This window comes from Haliaeetus albicilla, chromosome 9 (genome assembly GCF_947461875.1).
Source record: "Haliaeetus albicilla chromosome 9, bHalAlb1.1, whole genome shotgun sequence".
Lineage (NCBI taxonomy): Eukaryota > Metazoa > Chordata > Aves > Accipitriformes > Accipitridae > Haliaeetus > Haliaeetus albicilla.
Genome location: NC_091491.1, coordinates 3671274 through 3695252, shown reverse-complemented (window position 1 = coordinate 3695252; position 23979 = coordinate 3671274). Strand labels below are relative to the sequence as shown.

Here is a 23979-nt window from a genome sequence, read left to right as displayed (position 1 = left end):
AATACTGTCTGAAATAAAGTATGTGTTGTCTATAGTTATTTTAAAGAAGGATTTTGTTGAATAAATATAAAAACCCCAAAACCACCACCAAACCCTCCAAAACCCCATAAGAACAAAAAACTTGAAACAAAACCATTTGGCCTTCTGTGTTGTCTCTTTTGCTGTTGTACTGCATAAGAAATTCTTTCTGTCATCCATCCTTTACAACACTTCCTTGTGAGGACATGCCGCAGGAAAAGGATGGTAATGGGAAGCAACAGGTGCTGACAGGACTGATAATAGCAGTCTAAACTTAACATGATTGGGATGTGGATGCAGAGGTGTCAAACTTTGGCTTAGGGTTGTGATCGAGGGATTAAAAAATGCATCTTGAATGCACTCAGAGTTGCCTCTATCAACTCACTTGCTGTTGATTATTTTTGGTTCAAAAAAAATTTTTTTTTCTTGTTCAGGTGAAGGGAGACTCTTAATGTGACCAGTATCAAATTATTGAGGTGCCTTTTTCTTTTTTTAAGAGATAGTATGTTTCACTTGTGGTAGAAGAGTTGAAGCAGCTACTCGCAAGACTGAAATTTTATGTTGATTTTCTGTTTTGTTGCTGGCAGCGGAAAGCCACTGATGGCAGTCACATTGACTTTGCTGCATTGGAAACCTGTGAGAAGTAAATATGCTGTAGGTCTGTTCTTGTACGTGTTTTCTTAGCCATATCTTTTTGTCTTCACTGTTTAAGAGTTTATATTACCTAGTGCATGTCTCAACTCTTTCAAGATGTGCATTTATAGGATTTTTAGTGCTTTTTTTGACTTGAATTCATTTCAGCCAGCCAGATCGAGAAAGATATGCTCTACTTCAAAATTTTCTTTTTTCTGTTCAAGACATGGTCTTTCCTTGTATGGCTTCTGGCTTGATTTAACAACTTATTGAACTTTATTCTCCCCCCCCCCCCAGTATCTGGCTATTAACTTCTCTTCCTCTTTGGTGGTCAAAAATACTGGAAACTGCTGCTTGCTTTTGCTATGTATTTTTCCTGGTGTTTAATTCCTTGTTCCTAGAAAGTCATTCCCATCTTTTTTTTTTGTTTTGTTTTCCTGACGGTAATTTTTGCAGGACTTAGAAAAGAGGAAATCCTGAACTCCATGAAGTGCTACTCCAGATGTAAATGACGATGGTGCTTGACACAAAGCCGCACCCACTGCACTGTTGCCTGGGGCAGTTGTACTGTGGTGGTCATGCCTAAAACAAGATTTTATTGAGCATGGGTGACCAGCACGCATGGATTTGACTATGATGTTAGTTGTGAGGTGTTTCTTTGGAAAGCTTATTTCTAGAAAGTCTTTTGACAAAGTAAAACTGTTTCTTTGTCCTTTCTCGTACCATGTAGTTGACAGGGATGTACAAGGCAGCACAGAGGACTCTGAGGAATCACCATGCTTTTTTGTGTGCAGAATTTTGAGGCTGAACTATATGAATTGTTCTCTATCACACTTTTCTTTCTTTCTGGTCTCTCAGAGGAGAAATGTAAGCCTATCTTATTCTAAACCCCAGATTAGTGTCTGCATCTAGGCTGTCAAAGCCAAGCCAAGCCCTACTAGTTGTGAGACACATGATTTTCTTATGGGATAGCATTTCCTTTTGGATGAAGGCTTGAGAAGGGAAAGAACAGATAGATATGTTGGAACCTGTGTTTGGACTTGAAGTATCCCTCTGTAATCTTAATCCTTGCAATGTCCCTTTTTCATTTCATGTAAGACTTCTGTAAATGCTTCTCACTGGTCACTCCGTTGCTGTTTGGGAGGAAGCAGGTCTCGGAGCAGGTAGAAATTGTGTACCTACATTAGTCTGACAGTCCTGAAATACTTGTGTTTGAAGGAATAAGGCACCTCACATGGTGCCTTTTGTATACCGGGATACATAAAATAAGGTTTGTTGAGGGCCATATGTATAGCTAATAATAAGGTAGTTTTCTACTTGCCAATATCTCTTTTTGCTGATGCAATGTTGTATCTGTGAAACTAACGAACCTGATACAAAAACTTAATTTCTCTGTACTTATCAACTCCATTTTTGGTTCCAAATGTTAAGAAAAGAAAAATACTGACAAAGGCAAATGTGTTTATTTTAGTCTCATTAGTAAATTAGATATTGGTGTGTTGCAAGCTTCATTTGTATTTATATAAGTGATACAAATGTCTACTAAACATAGTGGCATTTATGTGCTTTAGTAGGGGTTATCGCTTGGGCTTTTTGGACAGCCAGGCTTTGTGTACAACAGAGTGTTGGTCTGTTTGTGTTAGGCACAGCTGGGTATTGGGAGGGTTGGCATACTTTCTACATTTAAATGAATTAAATGTTCAGGAATTAGACTCTTAAAATGTGGAAAATTCAGGTTTAATGACTTCTTTCTGATCATTTGTTTGATCATGGATTGGGAATGGCAATGAGTAGTTTTTTAACCTGGTGAGTATCTTTTAGTGGATATAGATAGTTTAATACAGTTATACTTGATAATAAATGACAGCTACGACCTGGGATAAATTACTAATCTTTATCTGAATTGACAGTGCTTGAGGAGAGATGGGCAGAATGAATCACACCGCTGTATCTGACGTGTGTAAAGAGGTTATATTAAATGACTAATGATTTAATCTTTTTCCCAAAAAGTTTTCTGAAGCTGGGGTGGAAAGGAAGAAAGTGGGAAGGGAAGATGAAGTAGTTCTTGTAAAGGCTGTGTGATAGCAAAAATATTTCCACATAATAAATGATAAATAATGTTTTATGATTTTTTATTTTTCTTCTGTGCAGGTTAATGGTGCAATGTAGGAAACCTTTAAAGGTTTCAGATGAATTGGTGCAACAGTATCAGAGTAAAAACCAATACCTAGCAGCAGTAGTGACGGAAGCTGACCAGGAACCTGAAATCGATCCTTATGCTTTTGTTGATGGTGATGTGGAATTCTTATTTCCTGATAGTAAAAAAGACAGGCAGAACATTGAGAGGGAAGCCGGGAAGAAACACAAGGTGAGTAAAGGAGTGAGGGTACAAATCAGTGATGAGATTAAAACAAATTGCTGTAGTCACCAAATATAATTTAAATCCTTCTCTGTGTATTTAGAAGTAATTAAAAAAAAAAGTATTCTGGCAGAAATGATCAATGAAATTATGCAGCATGCCTCTAACTACACTTAAAATTTTTTTGGCACACTGATGGTGCTATTGCATAGGGTTTATGGCTTATACTGGGAGAACACTGCTGGATCAGAAAAAAAAACCAGTTTGGCTCGGTAGCCTTTCTGTAGAAATGGGTGACAGCAGGTGCTTGGGGAAGAGAGGAAGAACAAGGCAAGTGCTTTGTTCATGTGTGGAAAGGTTTGGGGATGGGTGAGGTGAACTCTGACTGGTTGCCTGGACAGTAAATTGATTTTTTTTTTTTTTTTTTTCTTCCTTGTGCTTTAGCCAGTACCAACTATATGAGGCTGCTACTTAAAACAAAAGTACACCCTCCAAAAAAGGAGAAAATATAACTGTGTTGGGAACTTGTATATGAAATAAATTTGCTTATTAGGCTTAGTTGTGTCTGTATGCACTCCTGGCATTGAGAGTTTCATTCAATAACTAGTATAGTTAATGTATAGCATTTGATATCAAGTGTTTTACAATAAGCTGTTGTAGCAAGAATCCACAGCTTGCTTCTTAAATTTATCCCCAACACAAAAGCTAAGATTTACATTCTTATCTGTGCTCATCATCTGTGTGTTGCTAGCATGTTGTCTGTATTCCAAGCTTCCTTCGCACTGAGCAAGTACACTAACCAGACTCCCAGACTACACCTTGCTGAGCTAGAAGGCTAATGAGAACCTGACACTTCTGATATGTACAAGAATTCCCATAGGGAGATAAAGTGCCCCCACCTCCCCAATTAATTTAAGCAAACTTTCTACCTTTTTTTTTTAATAGGCTGAGGATGGGACATCTAGTGTTACAGTTTTATCCCATGAAGGAGAGGATGCTATGTCTCTATTTAGTCCTTCTGTCAAGCAAGGTAAAGAGACTCTTTTTTTTTCTCCTCTTTTCAATTGTGCTATGTTAATGATCTCTTCAATAAGTCAATACATTCTAATAGGCTACTAAGTTTTTACTTTATGGTTTGCATTTCCCTGTCCCTTCAGAATTAGGAATCTGCTTGGAACACATTTTCTTTGCACCTTACAAGTAAATGTTGGCTATAAAATCCAAATGTTATAAAATTAAACAGACCTCACTTTTATGTGTAAGGTAGTTGAGTGGAACTGAGAACATACTTTCCCTTCCTTCCCGCCCCCCCCCCAGGTGTGGAAATAGTTCTTAAGACATCTGTTTTTTTTAATGAATATATATTGCCAGAGTTTTTGTAATGTTTGTTTTTCTTTATAGAAGCCCAACGTATTGCTGCTCATGCTCGCACTGCATCAACTAGCCTGTTCCATGAAACAGACTTAGTGGTCTCTTATACTGACCTTGACAATCTCTTCAATTCTGATGAAGATGAACTAACAGTAAGTGATGTGCAAAAGTAATGGCAGCTGCTAGGCAAAAACCTGCGAGGAGCAAGCATGTCTTTATGGTTTTGGGTTGGGGTTTTTTTTGGCATTTGTAGGAGAGTTGCAAAACGTGCATATAAGCAAGTGCTGTGGCTCCTCTGTAGCAGACATACTGTTCTGGTTGACTCATACAATCACCAAAAGCTTGTTTGTATCAGAAATATCTTATATCCTTACTATCCAGACAGTATAAGCTTCTTGAATATATCTTTAGTTATAATTTTCCAGGTTTGACAGTGGTACTAGTGCTCTTTTCCCATAGTCTAGGTTCTGTTTAACCAGTCAATAAAGGTAATACTGAAACAGAACAAAAACTTCTGAAAGAGAAGAGGCATTTAAACATGCGGACATTCTGCCAAATAAGCTGCTTCATTGCAACAGCTATTATCTTGGAACAGTTTCTCTTGCAGTCTCTGATAGCTCTGAATCCATTATCTTTCTAGTTTCTATTTCAATACTGTTTGTAATCGGTTGTCTTTTTTGAACTGTACTTTGCTCCATGCTTAATCCTAAATCCCCTTACCCAGACAAAATGCCCATCAACTTTAATGGGAGCTGTAGCTGAGTAAGGGCTGAAGGATCTTAATAGCCATCAAAGGTCATCATTATATAAAGCAAGTGTATTTGCTCTTAAACATGAAGACTCTTATTTTCTATAGACTTTACTACTGTCTAAACATTGTAAAATATCTCTTGTTCTTTTAATTTCAACAGCTTTTCTTCCCTGTACCTCTTGTTCCAGGATTTGTATTTCTCTGTCTTTTCTGTTCATGTGGTAACATCAGTAAAGTTAGTATGGCTTTGGGAGTATGTATGTTTTTTCTGATAGGTTGTGGGCAGCCTTTTTTTAATATGTCTGTTAACAGGCTGAGAGTTATTTTATAACTGGTCTTTCATTTTAATAGCATCATGACTTGATGGGAGAGCATTCTCCAAGTTACAAGTTTTAAGGGAGGAGAAGTGTAACCTCAACTACTAGCATTGGATTTCTGATTTATTTTATTTTTTTCTAAATACTATATGAAGTCTCAGCTTTGTATGTCCACTGCACATGAAATTTCCTGTCAGCAGGTTATGAACATGTGTTCATGTCTAAAGTGATTTTATTACAATACTTCTTTTCTTTCTTAGCCTGGATCCAAAAGAACAGTGAATGGCGCTGATGACAAATCCAACTGCAAAGAGGCAAAAGCTGGAAATCTAGATCCACTGTCATGCATAAGTAAGCTTTATTTGTTTTTTCTAAATAGAATACTAGCTCTAAACATTTGATTGCTAATATGTTGTGGGAATTTGGAAACATACGCTTCATTTGCCCTACTGAAATTTTAAGACAAAGGAAATACTTCAAAATGTTTTCATGCTCTAAAGCCTACTTCTAATCTGGAATTAGGCACTGCAGATCTCCATAAAATGTATCCAACTCCACCTTCACTGGAACAACATATTATGGGATTTTCTCCAATGAACATGAATAATAAGGAATATGGCAGTATGGACACTACACTTGGAGGAACAGTACTTGAAGGGAATAGCTCTAGTGTGGGAGCTCAGTTCAGAATTGAAGTAGATGAGGGTTTCTGCAGCCCCAAACCTGCTGAAATAAAGGTAGGTAGTCCTGATAGTCCTGATAAATGTTTCTAATGATTATTGTTCAGTTTATTACTTAATCCTGAATGGGAACTGTGGGAAATCAAGTACAATTTGTAACTTGTGTCCTGCATTATACTGGGGTAGGTAATGCACATTCTAGTAAGTAGTATATAGTATTTTACCACTTGAACTTCAAGAAAGAGTAATACATAATTAGTCATTAGTAAGCTGAAGGAATGCATTTCAATAATTGTAGTACATTGTTTGTTTTGTGTTGGCATATTGCTTTTTGGAGAACTATGGGTGCGAATGATGTTCATATAAATTTAACTTTCTCTTTTCGCAGCTATATTGGGAATTAATATTAAAGAACTACTGCTTGAACTTAGTCACGTTTTTTTGAGAAGCATTTTAATTGCTGAAGTGATTTTACATGTAATTACATAATAATTTACATGTTGATGCTTTACCATGTCTGACTTCTAGGATTATTCTTATGTTTATAAACCTGAGAATTGTCAAGCTTTAGTGGGATGTTCCATGTTTGCACCACTGAAGACGCTTCCCAGCCAGTGTCTTCCTCCCATCAAACTGCCAGAAGAATGCATTTATCGCCAGAGTTGGACTGTGGGAAAGTTGGATTTACTTCCTCCGGGACCTGCCATGCCATTCATCAAAGACGGGTATGACCTGTACCACAAATGTATAAGCTTTGTAAGGTGGTCAGTTATCCACACTATAGGTAGTACCCCTACTTGGTTTTTGGGTTTGGGTTTTTTTTTTGGTAAATCTGTAATGAGAAATATTTGTGAAGACACACTGTGCTTATACAACTGACAAGAGCCTTTAAAAAAAAATCCTTATGATTAAACCTTACTGTAAGAGACTGTCTTCTCAAAGAGCTTCTTAACTGTGCATACATTTTATTCGTTGTCTCATTTAAGGGTTTCTTGGGGAAGCTTAATGGTGCAAGTCCAGTTTTAATAAGTAATGAAGTAATGAACAATGAAGATAAATGTAAACTTGGGACTTTGTTTTTGCGGTGGTGTTGTAGGTACTGTAAGCACTTAGTAGGTGGTGCTTCTGTTTCTTAAATTATTTTCTTAAATAGCAGTAATCTCAGCTGTATTGGGACTAGGAAAACATTTCCTTTGATTGGAAGCTATGCCCAGTGTGACATTGCCTGGTAACAGTAGTATTGCAGTAGGCATTTCTGTAATCTGCATTTGGTAATGACAGTCTTGCTGGCAGTTCTTGAAGAAGATATTTATTCCTTGTTCTCTTCTGCATTAGTAGCTGGTATAAATGGATTAGGCAACAATGAGGCTATGTATTTATTGATAAAATTAAATGAATATTAAATCTTGGAGGAAATACTGACCTTGCTTCTGTTAGGGTCATTCATAAGCAATATGTTTCCAGGTCACATTAGCCTTATAGGTCTTTGGAGACACTCAGCTGCTTAGGAAAGAAAATGTTAAACGTTTCCAGGTGATACTTTCCTCGTGGATCCAGCTGAATCTGCTGTTGATAGACCTGGTATATTTTCTTTAGTGTGTGTCAACACAATGTGTAAATAAAACATGAACAAAAAAGATGTCCTTTAGACTCCGTACAACCACAGAATTTATAATTTATTCTGACCACACTTGTTTCCTGGAAGCTTTGTGCAAAGGAAAAGATGAAAGGAGGCAGGGATAGATTCTTTAACAGTGCTGTCAGTGGGAGTCCTGCAAAGTCATTTAGAACAAATGCTCTTGAAGTTCCTTGGGGAATGAAAATCTTGCTGTGGATTATGAAAGACTAGTTTAAAAAAGCAAATATTAATTAGGAAGGTCCTTCTTTAGAAATTTGAGACTTAAACTTCAAAACCAGTATGTTGTGCACTTAAAGTATTTCCTTCTTCTTGTGGCTGCTATTAGTGATGGAAGCACTATGGATCAAGAGTATGGCCCTGCATACACACCACAGACTCATACTCCATTTGGGATGCCACCAAGTAGCGCACCTCCCAGTAACAGTGGAGCTGGAATTCTCCCTTCTCCTTCCACCCCTCGTTTCCCAACTCCTAGAACACCAAGGACTCCTCGAACACCTCGTGGAGCTGGTGGACCTGCAAGTGCACAGGGTTCAGTCAAATATGAGAACTCTGATTTATATTCACCAGCTTCCACACCGTCAACATGTAGACCGCTTAATTCTGTTGAACCTGCAACTGTGCCTTCTATTCCAGAGGCACACAGTCTTTATGTGAATCTCATCCTCTCAGAGTCTGTTATGAATCTCTTCAAAGACTGTAACTTTGACAGCTGCTGCATATGTGTTTGCAATATGAACATCAAAGGTGCTGATGTTGGAGTTTACATTCCTGATCCAACACAAGAGGCCCAGTATAGGTGTACCTGTGGTTTCAGTGCTGTTATGAATAGAAAATTTGGCAACAGTTCTGGCCTGTTTCTTGAAGATGAATTGGATATTCTAGGACGTAATACGGAATGCGGCAAAGAAGCAGAAAAACGCTTTGAAGCTCTCAGAGCTACTTCTATTGAACATGGCAGTGGAGGACTGAAAGAACCTGAGAAGCTGCCTGATGAGTTAATACTGTTGCTGCAGGATCAATGCACCAACTTGTTCTCACCATTTGGAGCAGCAGATCAAGATTCCATTCCCAAAGTTGGTGCAGTTAGCAACCTGGTACGTGTAGAAGAAAGGGATTGTTGCAATGACTGCTACTTAGCCTTGGAACATGGACGGCAGTTCATGGACAATATGTCAGGAGGGAAAGTCGATGAAGCACTTGTGAAAACTACTTGCTTGCACCACTGGTCAAAAAGAAATGGTAAATATTGAAAATGGCTTATTTTCTACTTGTCCACCTATGAATTTTTTTAAGGTTCATTTTTTTGTGTTTTTCCTTTGTGACTATTGGATGCTTAAGACTGTTCTTCCACCTGCATGCTTGCATAAACTTCTATTTTAACGGTGTTCAGGATAGCCATTCCTTTTACATTCTGTGCTGGTACCATACACCAAGTAGAGTGTAGGCCTTGGCTACCATCAATTGTAAATTCCTAACATAAATTTGAAGTATAATGTAAGACCACAGTAACTGTCCACAACACTTTACTAGGCTTATTCTTTTAAAGCAGCTTTTGGTGACTGCATCTACAGAGGCTCTGTGGAATGAGTGTACATAGGAAGTGTAGGTGGTTCAAATGGTGACTGTATTGTCAAGGCTACTGTGGTAGAATTAAACAAGATTTATGATTCAGTTGGCTTCCCCCCCTTCTTTAAGCGGGGGGTGGTAGTTTAATGGCATGTGTGGCAAATAAAGCATTATTGTAGCCTTCACTGTATGTTGGATCTGCCAGAGATTCTTGGATTTTTCTTTCTAGGGCCTGACTAATGATATACTGTCTCATGGAATACCCTTTATTGTGTGTATTTGCATACTTCTCCTCTCAATAATAGTCTTTTCAAGCAGCAACTCGAGCGGGGTGAAGAGTGAAGTATGAAACTTTGATAGCCGTTAGCTGCGATTCATAGTTGTTAACGAGAATGAGGAGGACTAACAGTAAAACACAGCTAGGTTTCTGTGTATCGGTGGGGGCTTAAGTTTAAAAGCCCAGGCTGTAGATAAATCAATGTTTTCAGGCACCCAGGAGAAGACTTGGTGTTACTGTGACCTTGATATTTAGGATAAAAAGATGTAAAGATAGTTTTATATGGAAGGCTATGAAATTATAGCCATACCAAATTTTGTGTCAGCTTTTTATCTTAAACACTGTGCATTAGATGGCATAGTGGTTGCAAGCTGATGAAACACACTGTGACTGTTTGAGGCTTCCCTCGACTTCATAGAAGTGAGCACTGGGTGGCAGTCTGCCTAACCCTCCTTTATTTGGAGGGAAAATCCTGTAGTTTTAAGGGTTGTGCAACTTGTTTGGTTTTTTTTTCTAATTTTACGGTTTTTTTCCCTTAATTTAAATCATAAGATAGTAAGGCTTTCAAGGGAAAAAGCTCTACAGGAAAAAAAAATCATCTATGTTTTTCGCAAGTGGCTAGAAGGGAAAGATGGAGAGCTCTAAATCAGTGTGCTTAACTTTTTATATCATGGCCTCTGGGTGGCCTGCATTTACATTTCAGAAGAGAGTGACTTTATTTAAAATCAAGGTGGTTTAGGATTCTGTGTTGTTTGTGGAGGACTTTATTGTATCCTGTTGTTGCAGTAGGCCTTGACAATTTTTTTTCATCCTTTCAGTTGTGGATGTGAGCATGCAGTGTTCCCAGGACATCCTTCGTATGCTCCTCTCGCTCCAGCCAGTTCTTCAGGATGCAATTCAGAAAAAGCGAACAGTCCGGTCTTGGGGTGTGCAAGGCCCCCTCACGTGGCAACAGTTTCACAAAATGGCTGGCAGAGGCTCTTACGGTAAACTGCTGTGTAGACTCCTGTCTGTTAATCTCTGCTTGATCCGGCCACCAAACCTCAGTGTCTGGATGCTGTTCAGCCTATTGGAATTCTAAACAGCATTTGACCTTTCTTTAAACTAACAAGAGCTATTAGACAGGGGAGAATTCTACTCTTTAGAAAAACAGAAAATATTTATATTCCTTAAAACAGTAAATGAATTAAAGATATGTGTATTTAAAACTAACAGCTTAAATTGCACTGTTTATATACACCTGACACTTCTCCAGCTGAGGGACTGAAATTGAAAAGATGGATTTAATGTTAAAAACAGAGTAATTGCTCTGGTTTTTTCACTCAAAAGAATTACTCCATTTTAATTACTCTAAAAATAGCGTAGTTAAAAATACTAGCTTTGAAATGCTTGAAAAAGTGTGCTTTATTGCTCAGTAGTTTCAGAACTATGTTGAAGATCTGAGGTTATCCAGTGTGTTGTCTCTGATAAATATTTGGAGTGGCCAACACGTGATGCACATTTGCAGATACAAGGTAAATTTTGTGCACTCAAGCTTTAAACTGACTTCATTAGCATATGAGATTGATTTACCACTATGTAGAAGAGTGAACTTTCACCAGCAGATCTTTTGTAGCTATATTTAGAACATGGTAATTATATATTTAGAGTACATGTAAATGCATGTTCTTAAGTTTTTGGTTTTTTCCTTCTGTGGTTCTTTATGTATCTGCTTAGACTATTTACATTTCTTACCCCTCTTTTTTTTTTCTTTTTTTTTTTTTTTTTTTCTTTTTTTCTGATCACTGATTGCTTAGACCCTGTGGGGAAGGCTTCCTGGACAGTAAAGATCTGTTCCTGATTGTCTATATACTGATAGAAATATTAAACGACTGTGGAACTTCTTGAGGCTCTGAGAGATTTCAAATAAAAATAATTAGCTGATGCTTTTTGCAGAGGGTTGGATCATACATGCACGTTTTTCATTTGTATCTGTTAAAATGAGAACTATTCTGTTTTATAATCTGTGCTAGTTCCTGTTAGATGTTTCCTAGAAGCAGGGTGTTAATTTTAAGCTTTCTGCTTAATATATTGGAAAATGTGTCTTGCTTTTCCAGGAACTGATGAGTCCCCGGAACCACTGCCAATCCCAACATTTTTGTTGGGATATGATTACGATTTTCTGGTGCTGTCTCCATTTGCATTACCTTATTGGGAGAGGCTGATGTTGGAACCTTACGGATCTCAAAGAGATGTTGCTTATGTTGTGGTGTGCCCTGAGAATGAGGCTCTGCTGAATGGAGCAAAAAGCTTCTTTAGGGATCTGACTGCAATATATGAGGTACATTATTGATGGCAGTTAGCAGTGAAATGGGTTTTTGAAAGACTGTTTCTAATACATACTCATAACTACTTATCAAGCTTGTCTCGGATGATGTAAACACTTGCACAGAATGCTATCTCGGAAAGCTGCTAGAAAGGATTTTAGGAATGGGCACTTGGAAGATAAGGGTTGTTCATGCTGCTCACCATTTCTTTTAGTAATAGCTGTTTTGAGAATCTTTATCTGAGAAACGCCACTCAGTGGTGAAACTCTGTATTACCACTTTAATTGTTTTAGCGACATTTAATTAATTAATTAAATGCATGTATTACTTGGATTGTGATTAAGACTAGAGTAGATGATGTATCAACCTGTTTTTCTTGCATTTAGGAAAACCTGAAACTAAACCATAAAATCACTATACAATGTTTCATACTGGTGTAGTATTCTAGAATTAAAACATTACTTTAGAATATCATAACTAAACTATGAGTTCTCTGTCTCTCTATATATGACCCTTTGCGTGATATTTAACAGTTTTTAGGGCTTACAGATTCCTTACCTTGCATCTTCTATTCTACCTTCTTTGCAGTCATGCAGGCTTGGTCAGCACAGACCTATCTGTAAGTTATTGCCTGACGGGATCATGAGAGTTGGACCTACTGCTTCAAAGAAACTTTCTGAGAAGCTGGTCACAGAATGGTTCTCACAGACAGCTAATGCCAACAATGAAGCATTTTCCAAACTCAAACTATATGCCCAAGTTTGCAGATACGAGCTAGGTATGAAATTCTTTTTAGTGTTTCTTATTTCATATAATGACCACTTGCTCCATTCCAGTAGAGGAGAAGAAATCATCGCATTTATTCATTGAGACTTATTGTTTGTTGTAGTTTTCTGGTTTTAAGCTTGGGGGGGGGCGGGGGGAACAATCCCAAACCCCCATATATTTAGATATGTGCTAAAATGACTTCTTATCATCTAGCAGTATCTTTAGGGAATGGCAGTGTTGCTGCCTGACAGGGACTGTGGTTGTCTTTTTGTATTGGTGACTTAGATTCTTAAGCAGTGATTTCCAGCAATTCAACATGGCTGAAAAAAAATTCTTCTTAAAATAGATTTCTGGATATTTCTGAAAGAGTCTTATACTGGAATTTGAAAATTTAATACAGGTATTTTTATTTGAGAGGTAAAATGTATGCTAGAGGTTTGCTCTCTGTTTTGTTAAAACTATAGACTTAAATAGGTGAAGAATGCTTAAAAACAGCTGCAATATAAAATCTATGCTTTTTTCTGGTTTTAGGTCCTTATCTTGCTTCTCAGCCTTTGGACAATTCTTTACTTTCCCAAACAAATCTGGTCCCTCCCTCTAGCCAGCCGGCCTCTGCTCTGCCCCCAGTGACGGCTAACACTGGAAATCCTAACACTCCATCGTCTGCTCCTGCAGCTCCCACCAGTAGTACTATGACAGCGACATCAAACAGTGCCATGCCTTCTGCAGCAACTACAGCTAATTCAACGTTGACTACCACTGCCCCATCATCGTCTTCTGCCAATGTAGGCAGTGGGATACCAACAAGCAAGCCTTCTTCATTTCCACCTTTTAGCAGTATGAACAATACCACTTCTGCCTCTCTGCCCACTCAGGCTGCAACAGTCCAAAATGGACAAACAGGAGGACAGCAGCAACAGCCAACACTGCAAACAGCAGGGATGTCTGGAGATACTACTTCAGCACCTGCACAGCCCCATCCAGAGGTTTCTGAAAGGTAATGAACTGCAGAGTCAAACGTTCTTCGGCAAAAAAACCCCAACCCTCAGCTCCACTAATGTGAACTTATTAACGCCGCTCTCGTCCCCTCAGTAAAAATCCTGTATTTCTCTTCTAGTCGCCAGCCTGCTTTTTAGGGAGAATGAGAATTCATTCATGGTGGAGCTGAACTTTTTGGTTCCAGTCTTAGCTGCAGTTCTAATTGCATCTCAATGTCTGCTGTGGTGCAAAAATAAACGTTGTCTTTTTACGTCTTTCTCTAAAGCGGGAAAATTCACCAAACTACTCACTTCAAAATAAAGGGGCAGGGTGGAATAGGTAACTGGCACCATCTTCAAGTTCTGTCTTCTGCTATCAAAGTTATAGTAGTAAAGACAGCTCTTACTGAGAGACTGACCTTGTAGATATTCTTGTTCCCTGGCTGAAGCAATAGAACCATGTGCTGTTGAGCTTCTGTAATAAAGAAGAAACAAGTGATACTGAATTGCTGATAAGCTCACATACAAAAATGAAATAAAAAGACTGTTTCTTACACCACAGTTGACTCAAAGGTCTTTCAGGTTAATATTTGACAATTTGATCTTAGTTTTACAGTAAAAATAAACCATCGTAAAAGTCATCTTTTTGTAACTGGTTTCAAAATTTCATTTCCAGCACTATGGATCGTGATAAAGTTGGAGTCCCTACAGATGGAGATTCACATGCTATCACCTATCCACCTGCAATTGTAGTTTACATAATTGATCCTTTTACATATGAAAAGAAGGATGAGAACAGTAGCTCATCTAGTTTGTGGACACTTGGACTTCTGCGCTGCTTTTTAGAGATGGTTCAGGTTCTTCCTCCTAACATCAAGAATATAATTTCTGTGCAGGTGAGCCAACATTTATAGAAACATGCTGAACAATGTATCTTTGCCTTTGGCTGTGTTTTGGAGGCAATAACGCCCTCAAGGTGAAAGTTTAATTTGCTTTATAAACATTGATTACAGTTCCACAGCTGTTAAATCATTAAAATTATAGTTTTTAAAGCAGTTTGGGTGTTGTTAACCAAAGCCAAATCCTGTAGTAGATTCCAAACTCATCAGTCTTATCTCAGAGGAAATGTAGTGGCCTGCTCCAGTAATGAGTGAAGTACAGGAAAGCTGCTTGTCCCATCACCAGAATCTGTGCTGCCAGCCTGACCCTGCTGGGCTTTAGCCAGTGCTCCTTCCTGATAGACATCCAACTGTAACGTTGTCAGCAGCTGCAGAACTAGTTAAGAGAGGACATCTTTTTGGAGGCATCATTAAGATTCTCTTCTAAACAAATTCTTTTGTTCCCTTGAAGAAAATTTCAGTGAGAATAATTGCTTGAAGTCCCACATAGCTTTGGAAGAAGTGGCAGGAGATGTCCAAGAACCAGAGAAATTTGATTGCAAAGTAAAATTCTAAAAGCAGCATGCCCAAATACTATCTCAAAAGCCATTTAATCTAATGATGAAACAGTAATTTTTTTTTTTCCCCTCTGTAATCTGTTCTAGATTGTTCCATGTCAGTACCTTCTACAACCTGTGAAACATGAAGACCGGCAGATTTACACTCAGCATTTAAAATCTTTGGCATTTTCAGCTTTTACTCAGTGTCGAAGGCCTCTTCCAACTTCCACCAATGTGAAAACGTTAACTGGCTTTGGCCCAGGTTTAGCCATGGAAACTGCTCTTAAGAGCCCTGATGTGAGTATTGTTAACGTGATTGTGTAAATATGCAGATCAGAGGAATGTCCGTGTTTATTAAATCACTGGTGTCTTTCACGTTGACTAACTAGATTTCTTAGGAATAATTGCTTCCTGAAACTTTATTGTTTGTTCTGTCATCTTTTATAGAGACCTGAGTGTATTCGACTATACACCCCTCCTTTTATACTGGCTCCTGTAAAGGACAAGCAAACAGAACTAGGAGAAACGTTTGGAGAAGCTGGCCAGAAGTATAACGTACTTTTTGTAGGCTACTGTTTGTCTCATGATCAAAGATGGCTTCTTGCATCCTGTACAGATCTCTATGGAGAACAGTTAGAAACTTGCATAATTAATATTGATGTACCAAACAGGTAAGAACGAAACTGTTAAATTAATTTTTAGCATGTGTATCTTCTTTCATTCCCCTGAAGAATGTTTGTTTATGATGCTGTAAAAATAACTCTGACTTTTGTAGACTCACTATATTGCAAAACTAGCTAAAGCAAATGGATATTTTCCATATTATATGCATATTGTTTTGAGTTAAATTTCTAGAAGAACATTATTTGGTTTCATGCAATTCTTGAGTGTTTTTGTATGTGTGTTCGTACTCTCCACACATACTTGCTGGCTTTTGATGTCAGTGTTGGAGTGTGATTAATTAAAAAAAAATGCAAGCAAACCAAAGTTGCAACTGATGTAGTACAATACTAACATTCCTGGGTCCTGTGGATGTTCAGGTTAATACAAATAAGAAGTCCCAAATGCGGCAATAAAAACTTGTTGCAGATGAGTTCTAGTTTTGTTTTCCCTTCTTTCTTAATTCTAGAGCTCGCAGGAAAAAGGGCTCTGCCCGCAGACTTGGTCTTCAGAAACTCTGGGAATGGTGCTTGGGACTTGTGCAGATGAGCTCTTTGCCATGGAGAGTTGTAATAGGCCGTTTAGGAAGAATAGGACATGGGGAATTAAAAGGTAATATTAGCATGTTTAGAGTCTAAAACTTGATTTTTAAGCTTTCTTTTTTCAAGCATATAAAGTGTCTGCCCCTGTTTCTGGAAGAAAACCTAAATAATTTTAGAGTTGCTTTGTGTATTCAAAGCTTAACGCATGTGAAGTTTGCACCACACACTTACATGTGAAATAGGTATTCTGCAGCAAGCACTGTTCTTCTAGGCAAACCTATGTCCTTTATATCCTCAGACTGGAGTTGTTTGCTGAGTCGCCGAAACCTTCAGTCCCTTAGTAAGAGACTAAAAGACATGTGCAGAATGTGTGGTATCTCTGCTGCAGACTCTCCCAGCATTCTCAGTGCTTGTTTGGTGGCAATGGAACCACAGGGGTCCTTCATTATTATGCCAGGTATTTGAGAAACTCTCTTTTTTGGCAAGGGAGCAAATAGCTCAGGTTTAGCAAAACTAAAGAAATACTTCATTTCTCTTCTAAAGATTCTGTATCGACTGGCTCTGTATTTGGACGCAGCACCACTCTAAATATGCAGACGTCTCAGCTGAATACCCCACAGGACACATCATGCACTCATATACTTGTGTTTCCCACATCTGCATCTGTGCAAGTAGCATCGTCAACTTACACCACTGAAAACTTGGATCTGGCCTTTAACACAAACAATGGTTAGTAGATTGGATTTATTCTTGTTTTAAAAACCAACCAAAAAATGCCTCGTCACTCCCCCTATAATAAGAATAAGACTGTTTATTCTAATGACCCACAAGATTTATATGGAAAATCACTTGATTTCGGAATGCGTTGTCATATCCTGTACATAGGGAAACTGTAGAAATTCACTGGTCTTGTTCGTTTTCTAGATGGAGCAGATGGAATGGGAATCTTTGACTTGTTAGACACTGGAGATGATCTTGATCCTGATATTATAAATATTCTTCCTGCATCCCCTACTGGATCCCCTGTACATTCTCCAGGGTCCCACTACCCCCATGGAGGTGATATGGGCAAGGTAAGTATTAGAGGAAATACAGAGTTGTGTGTGAGTTTTGTTTGGTTTTTCTCCATCTGCTAATTTCCTTTTATGGAATGAAAGGTTCCTATGAAATGTTTTGAATTGATTAGATATTGGATTGTCTTTGCAAGATTCATGTCATGCTTGGATGTTTCAAAATGCTTTGTGTTTTGAAAGCTACAGATAATTTTTATTAAGTTTGTGCTCTCCTAATATGAAACCATTGCCTGTTTTTTTACAGGGTCAAGGTACAGATAGATTGCTTTCAACAGAATCTCACGATGAAGTAACAAATATACTGCAGCAGCCATTGGCCCTTGGTTATTTTGTGTCAACTGCCAAAGCAGGTCCATTGCCTGACTGGTTTTGGTCAGCGTGTCCTCAAGCACAAAATCAGTGTCCCTTGTTTCTTAAGGTAGTGTAACTTCTGCAGGCTCTGCAGCCGTCTTCCTGGACAGTCTGTCATAGAAAATTGTGCAGTGTGCAGGGATCTGAATTATGAGAACTATTATGTTTAAAACAAAGTTGGTGCATGTTGCTTAGAATATGTCTGCTTTTACCTCAAGAGAGGTAGGGTTTTAAATTTTTGAGCTTTGGCTTTTAAAGTTCACTTTTTTTTAAGGGAAGAAAAATTATTAATGGAAGTAGCAAATGTTCTGAAGGGTTCTACTCTTCTGATAAGTTCTTTGCAGTAGTCTGGACTCCTTTCTTTTTCTGGCTTTGTGCTATGGTCTTTTGTAAGAATAGGTTGAGTTTCTAGACAGATCTCTGGTTAATGCTAGACTCCTGTGGGGACAGGTGGTAGAGGGGGAAGTACATAAGTGTAATGTAATATCTCATTTACACTGGGTAAAAAAAAAACAAACAAAAACCAAAACCAAAAAAACCCTCTGTATGTATTGCACAAAGCATAAAAGCTAGGTTTTCCATGTTGTCTGTTGCCAAGTGATAGCCTTTATATCATCTGTCTGGATATTGTCTGATCCCTTTATCTTTTTACAGCACAATCAAGACATACTTGGCACATTTAAGGCTACACATTACCACACAGAGAAACTTTCTGTATTAACATTATTCACTTTTGACTTAAATTAGCACCTCTAATACTATGCTTTATTTTCTAATGATACAGATATATCTTCTGCGGTCTTATTTGTGTCTGGATTAGCAGTTTCTCTTGGCCTAAGTTCAGCTGTGGCTTTGGTATAAGACACTTTTTTTGAATAGAGGATTTATTATTTACCCTAAGCAACTCTATATATGGAAAATAAATAGACCAGTCTTACAGAAGGCAACTGAACTTCCAAGTCTGTATATTACTAGACATCTTGGGCCACTTGAGTTGCCTTTTTAATAATCACTTAATGTAGCAAAGGGATTGAAAAAAAAATTTTCCTAAAATATATTGTTACTAGCACTATGCTTTTAGGAGGGATCTGCATGCATTTCCTTTATATTCTGATAATTCCTGAACTTGTTGATGGCCTAGGTATAAGATTTGTTTTGGCTTGTATGTCAGAGAATAGAAGGTGATTGCAAGGTACAGGCTGACAACACAGAAGAAAGAAAATAGTTGAATCAGGCAGTAACTGCTGGCATCTTTCTTCCATTCTTAGGCCTCTTTGCACCTCCACGTGCCTTCAGTGCAATCAGACGAGCTACTCCACAGTAAACACTCCCATCCACTTGATTCTAATCAAACTTCTGATGTGCTCAGGTATTTATGATTGATCACTTGCAAAAATATTGTGCATTTCATTTTTAATACTGCTGCAGTGAAGCTACATATTTGTTTTTCTTTGCGCTGCTGATATCTTTAGTATATCACAGAGACAATATAAATTGCTGTGCTTTGAGTGATTAAAAGATGGCTTTATTACACAACAGTGAATTAAACCCAAACATCTCTAAGCCCTTCTTTAACTAATCAGTGTTGATTACAACTGAAAATATTTGAAAGACAATGAATTCGTCAAGCCAGAAGGGAGTTTGAGGTGTAACACAGAAGATGGTGCATAAAGCAGTGGAAGATAGTTACAGTTAAGCCAGAATCTTGCACAGCAATATTGTGGAAATGCTGAAGTACAAGAGTCTAGACTCATGTAAACATAGGATACTTGTTGACAAAAAGTCAGATTTTTTTTTTTCTTCGCAGTGTGTTTGGTTTTTTTGTTGTTGTTGGGTTTTTTATTTTTTTTTTCTTTTAATACGTGAACCTCTTCACATTACTTAAGCATAGACAATTAAAATGACAGTTTTCCTCTGAAAAAGTTTAGCTTTGAACTGCTAGTAATAATTCTGGAGGCCTGTTATTTCAGAATGTTGGCAAACCTATTTATGTTTTTAATGCCAAAGAAACTGGATTATAGTAAATTAGGACTGTAAAATACTGGTGAGAAAATCTGTTGGCTTTATGGAAGCTTGTTTGCTTTTCAGGTTTGTTCTGGAACAGTACAATGCACTCTCCTGGCTAACCTGTGATCCTGCAACCCAGGACAGACGGTCATGTCTCCCAATTCATTTTGTGGTGCTGAATCAGTTGTATAACTTTATCATGAATATGCTGTGATCTTCACCTGAATTTTGCAAGACAAAAATGAGGAAAAGGGATATTTCACTGCAGGACTAAGTTATAATTCTTCTCAGTGCAAGTTGTTTGTGATGGGGTATGAATCTTGTTACTTCCAGCAAATATTGTTTTGACTTGTGAGGGGGGCACCTATCGCCCTACTGTCTTTGAGTCATTGACTATGGGGGACGCTTTAGAACGATGATCAGAAAGTGTATTATAACATTTTTAGTAGCAAAATTAACCATTTTTCCCCAGCCACAGTATTTGTGAAGAGTAATGAGCCATAGTACCCGGTCATGGTTAATGAATATTAAAAGCATGGAGATGAGAAGAAACATGAGGAACAATAAGTTTCAACCTATGGCTTCAGAACATCAAGATGTTCTTGTATTGGATTATAGTATCTAGTATTCAAAAATGCCTGCATCTCTTATTTATTGTAAGTTTTTAAATGTATAAATTGTCTTATATTTCTTAACCTCTTTTATAAAAATTTTCCTAGAAGGTTTATACTGCCTTCTTGCTTTAAAGCAATTGGTCTAAAATATATGTAATCGTCTTAATTAAAAGTTGCAGTAGGTTGCTTTTAGAGTATTATTTTTTTGTAAGGGGTGGGTGGGGACAGTAAATTTGTATTGTCTTGATGTACAGTTTAATGGGGATAGAGGGGTTAATGTCCATACCATTGTGTGTGGGGGATTTACAGCTAAGCTGTAGTTGCAGAGTACATGTACAGTAATGAAGTTCACTGTGTTTATATAAATTGAAAAGGTACCGGGTCTTACAGCATTTTATATCACACCTTTACAGAGTAACAATGGCAATATATAAGTGAATTGTAGGTGGTTTAACTTGTAGTGAGAATAAAATGAATAAACTCTTCAACTGAAGTTTGTGTTATGGTTCAGGGCTGTGGCTAGATTCTCAGATCTATTTCCAGTATACAAGTTTTAATACTACAAGAATATCTATTGTGCATTGTTGTTTACCTAGATATTCTTGGCACTGTGGTGACTGCATTATTTTCTTCCACATTTGCGATAAAACATGAATCTGAGGCGGAACACACAGAAAACTCTGATCTTATCCAAAGTCTCTTGTAAGGCTGAAATTTAGCCCAGCTCTAGCCATTTTACAAATGCAAAAATAGTCAATCTTGACTTTAAGATTGGTGTGTGTTTAACTAAAATGTGGTGTATATAGATTCTCAGTGAATTCTGGTATTCAGATTTTATTCCACTAGTAAAAAAACAGCACGAAACCCTGAACATTTTCCTTTTTCATGTATTTTTGGCACTGTGGTGAAGGTCCCAAGTATCAGTGTATGGCCTTCCCCATATCCCTTTTTCAGGCTCTGGCTGGGGCATGTGCCAAGGAGGCTTAGCCCTCCCTAAGGAAGGGACTGACAAATCACAAGGCTTTCGTAATCGTCTCCCTCTATCTACAGTCACCATTTTTTCTTAGTAGTTTCCTTCCTTTATCCTAGCACATGCCAAATGTCTGATGATGCTCTAAAATAGCCCCTAGGGGTGCTGAAGAGCAACTGCATATGCTTTTTTCTGGGTTCCTCATCTGACTGCCAGATTAAAAACTTAACTCCTGCAGTGCTCACGTGAGCCTGTTGTGATAACCCATGTCCTGGGTCTTAATACTGTCCGTCTCACTGTTTTAAACCTTTAAAGGAGCAAGTTTTAAGATCCATTTGTGCACCCGCTCTTAATCCTCTACAAGGAAGAATTAGCTTGCATTTACAAAACTTACTGTGTTAATGAAAATCATGTCTTGTAAATGCAAAATACCCGCCTGAGATAATATTTCATATAGACAGTCTCCTTGAATCATGTATATACAATATTAGCAACTTTTTTGGTTTTGTATAAAGAAGCTGTACAATTGGTGATGAAAATTTTCAGTCATTTCTTCAAAATAACATAAGTGCAATCAGAAGTTAGCATATTTTGATAAATAGAGTTAAAAACTGGGTCTGCCCATTACTTTGTCTTGATAACGGTAATGCACTGCAGATTAAACAGCACACTATTGTCTTACAGAAGGTTTTTTCTCATTTGGCTGAGATTTTTTTGAGGTGGAAAAGTGCTCCTAAAACTGGAATTTTCAAAGCATATGTCCTATCTTTTTTGTTTTTTGTTTTTTTTTTTTTTTAAGCTTTTTTGCTAAGTGGTTATTTTTAACCCTGGCTTAGCTAGCCAAGTTCCAGGGGCTGGGTTTTGGTGTGGCTTTCTTTGTGTTAAATCTAACTTGTATCCATAAAGGTAAGTGAATCGGCTGCCTGAATGTTGGTGTACCTGGACCACAGCCTTCCCTGTGAAACTCTCCAACTGTGAAAGCTGCCACTTCCCTGCTCCCTCCCCAAATGCAGTTAAAGTAAATTATAATACTGTAACCACTAGAAAAGATTAGGAAGGCCATTTCTGGAGCGATAGTCACAGCTGGCAACGTACATATCAAACTTGCCAGCACCATGGAGCCAACTACTACATTGGGCATACTTTCTTGTTAGCTACTTTCATTTAACTATTTTAAGTGCACATAATAGGTGGTTTATAAATGAAATTGTCACAATCCAGTACCTTGGGTTCTTTAGCAAGTACAAGCTTAAATATTTGAAAATTTCAGCTATAGGTTTTCAAAATGGTCTTGCAAGAAAATACTCTTCCTGGCAGTGCTCTGTTTAGTAGCTGTGGAGGTTTACCTCCTCTTGAGTATCCAATGAAAAAAGAATCTGAGATCCTTGCATTCCGATTAAAAATACGTATTTTAACATAGCCACTGCTGTATTTAAGCCATTTAGTCACCTTTGACTCGCTACTGTTGGAATCAGATTTCTGAAAACCCTGTTGCTAGACCAGCAGGCCACCAGTTGTACTTGCAAACAACCCTTACACTTTCAAGTAGCTGTAACACTTAGATCTTTCTAGCGTTTCCTGAAATAATTAAATGAATTTATATTTAAATCCTCAGCTATGTTCTTACTTAGCTGTCAGTTATGGCGCAGATTATTGTATTTCTATATTTACCTCTGATGGTAATTTTAACTTCATGTGTTGCTATGAAGACTTGCAGATGTCTTTAATCAAGCACTATTTGTTAATACTGTAATATCAAAATATTATGTTGCATTATTTTAAAGCTTTCAAAAATAGGAGTAAAATGTTTTAAAAAATGCTATTGCACCATATAATTTGCTGCACAACAGTATGGCACAGCATATCACTCTGTTTTGATAGTAATGCTGCATAAACAATGTTCTGATCTGGGTTTCTTTTGAGAATTCGTTAACTAGGTGACATTGTATGACATTACTATCTCGACAACCTCCAGCTGGGAAGGTTTTGGTTTTGTTTTTAGTAAAGGACCCAGGACTATGCTTCATACTTAAAAGGTTCTTGGTTGTTGTTTTTTTTATTTTTTATTTTTTTTTAATTACTGTTTGTGGGTGTACTTTTTTATTTTCAGTGGAGTAAAGCTTAATTTACAGTAAAACTGGATTTGGGACCTACCACAATCCTCAGGGTCACTTTTTCAGGACGTTACTAATCTAGCTTTAGGTTTTTCCGAGTCAACTGGACGTGAGGACCTGGCCGAGCGCTTGGGTCGGGACGACACACACGCAGCCTGCGGCCTCGTTGCTGGACATGTCACCTTCCCCGCCCCTCCCGGCACGGCTGGCTCACTCCGAGGGAGCTGTTCGACCTTCTCACACAGCCGCCACACGCCATGGGCCAAGTCGTCGTATTTATCATGACAAAAAAAAAAAAAAGGAAAAAAAAAAAAAGCGATTAAGGAACAAACACTATTGCTGCCGAATGCCATAAACACTGAGTTGTACAAATTGTGATTGAGGAAATGAAAAAGGTTTATACTTTTTAAAAAAATTTCAAATGGAATAAATTATTCATGAAGCCTTGATTGTGGTGTCTCCTTATTTGCGGCGGGGGCGGGGCCGCGGCCTGCCGGCTCCCCTCAGCCTTTCCCGCCGGCCGCGCCGCGCCGCGCGCGGATGAC

The 23979-nt window shown here is 38.0% G+C and overlaps 1 protein-coding gene across 2 annotated transcripts in view; it reads left to right on the top strand.

The window, feature by feature from the left end:
* Positions 1-23883, top strand: part of MED13 (mediator complex subunit 13) — a 59885-nt gene extending 36002 nt beyond the window's left edge. For both annotated transcript variants that reach the window (XM_069790982.1, XM_069790983.1), the window contains 21 exons: positions 2803-3019; positions 3956-4040; positions 4412-4533; positions 5710-5800; positions 5972-6186; positions 6658-6854; positions 8094-9010; positions 10433-10600; positions 11711-11934; positions 12509-12698; positions 13220-13685; positions 14342-14561; positions 15209-15400; positions 15551-15774; positions 16233-16375; positions 16604-16762; positions 16849-17034; positions 17230-17378; positions 17623-17796; positions 18998-19098; positions 19818-23883. In XM_069790982.1, the coding sequence (XP_069647083.1) occupies positions 2803-3019; positions 3956-4040; positions 4412-4533; positions 5710-5800; positions 5972-6186; positions 6658-6854; positions 8094-9010; positions 10433-10600; positions 11711-11934; positions 12509-12698; positions 13220-13685; positions 14342-14561; positions 15209-15400; positions 15551-15774; positions 16233-16375; positions 16604-16762; positions 16849-17034; positions 17230-17378; positions 17623-17796; positions 18998-19098; positions 19818-19950 (4573 nt within the window). In that variant the 3' untranslated portion in view covers positions 19951-23883. The remainder of the gene's footprint in view (positions 1-2802; positions 3020-3955; positions 4041-4411; positions 4534-5709; positions 5801-5971; positions 6187-6657; positions 6855-8093; positions 9011-10432; positions 10601-11710; positions 11935-12508; positions 12699-13219; positions 13686-14341; positions 14562-15208; positions 15401-15550; positions 15775-16232; positions 16376-16603; positions 16763-16848; positions 17035-17229; positions 17379-17622; positions 17797-18997; positions 19099-19817) is intronic.
* The last annotated feature ends 96 nt before the right edge of the window (positions 23884-23979 follow it).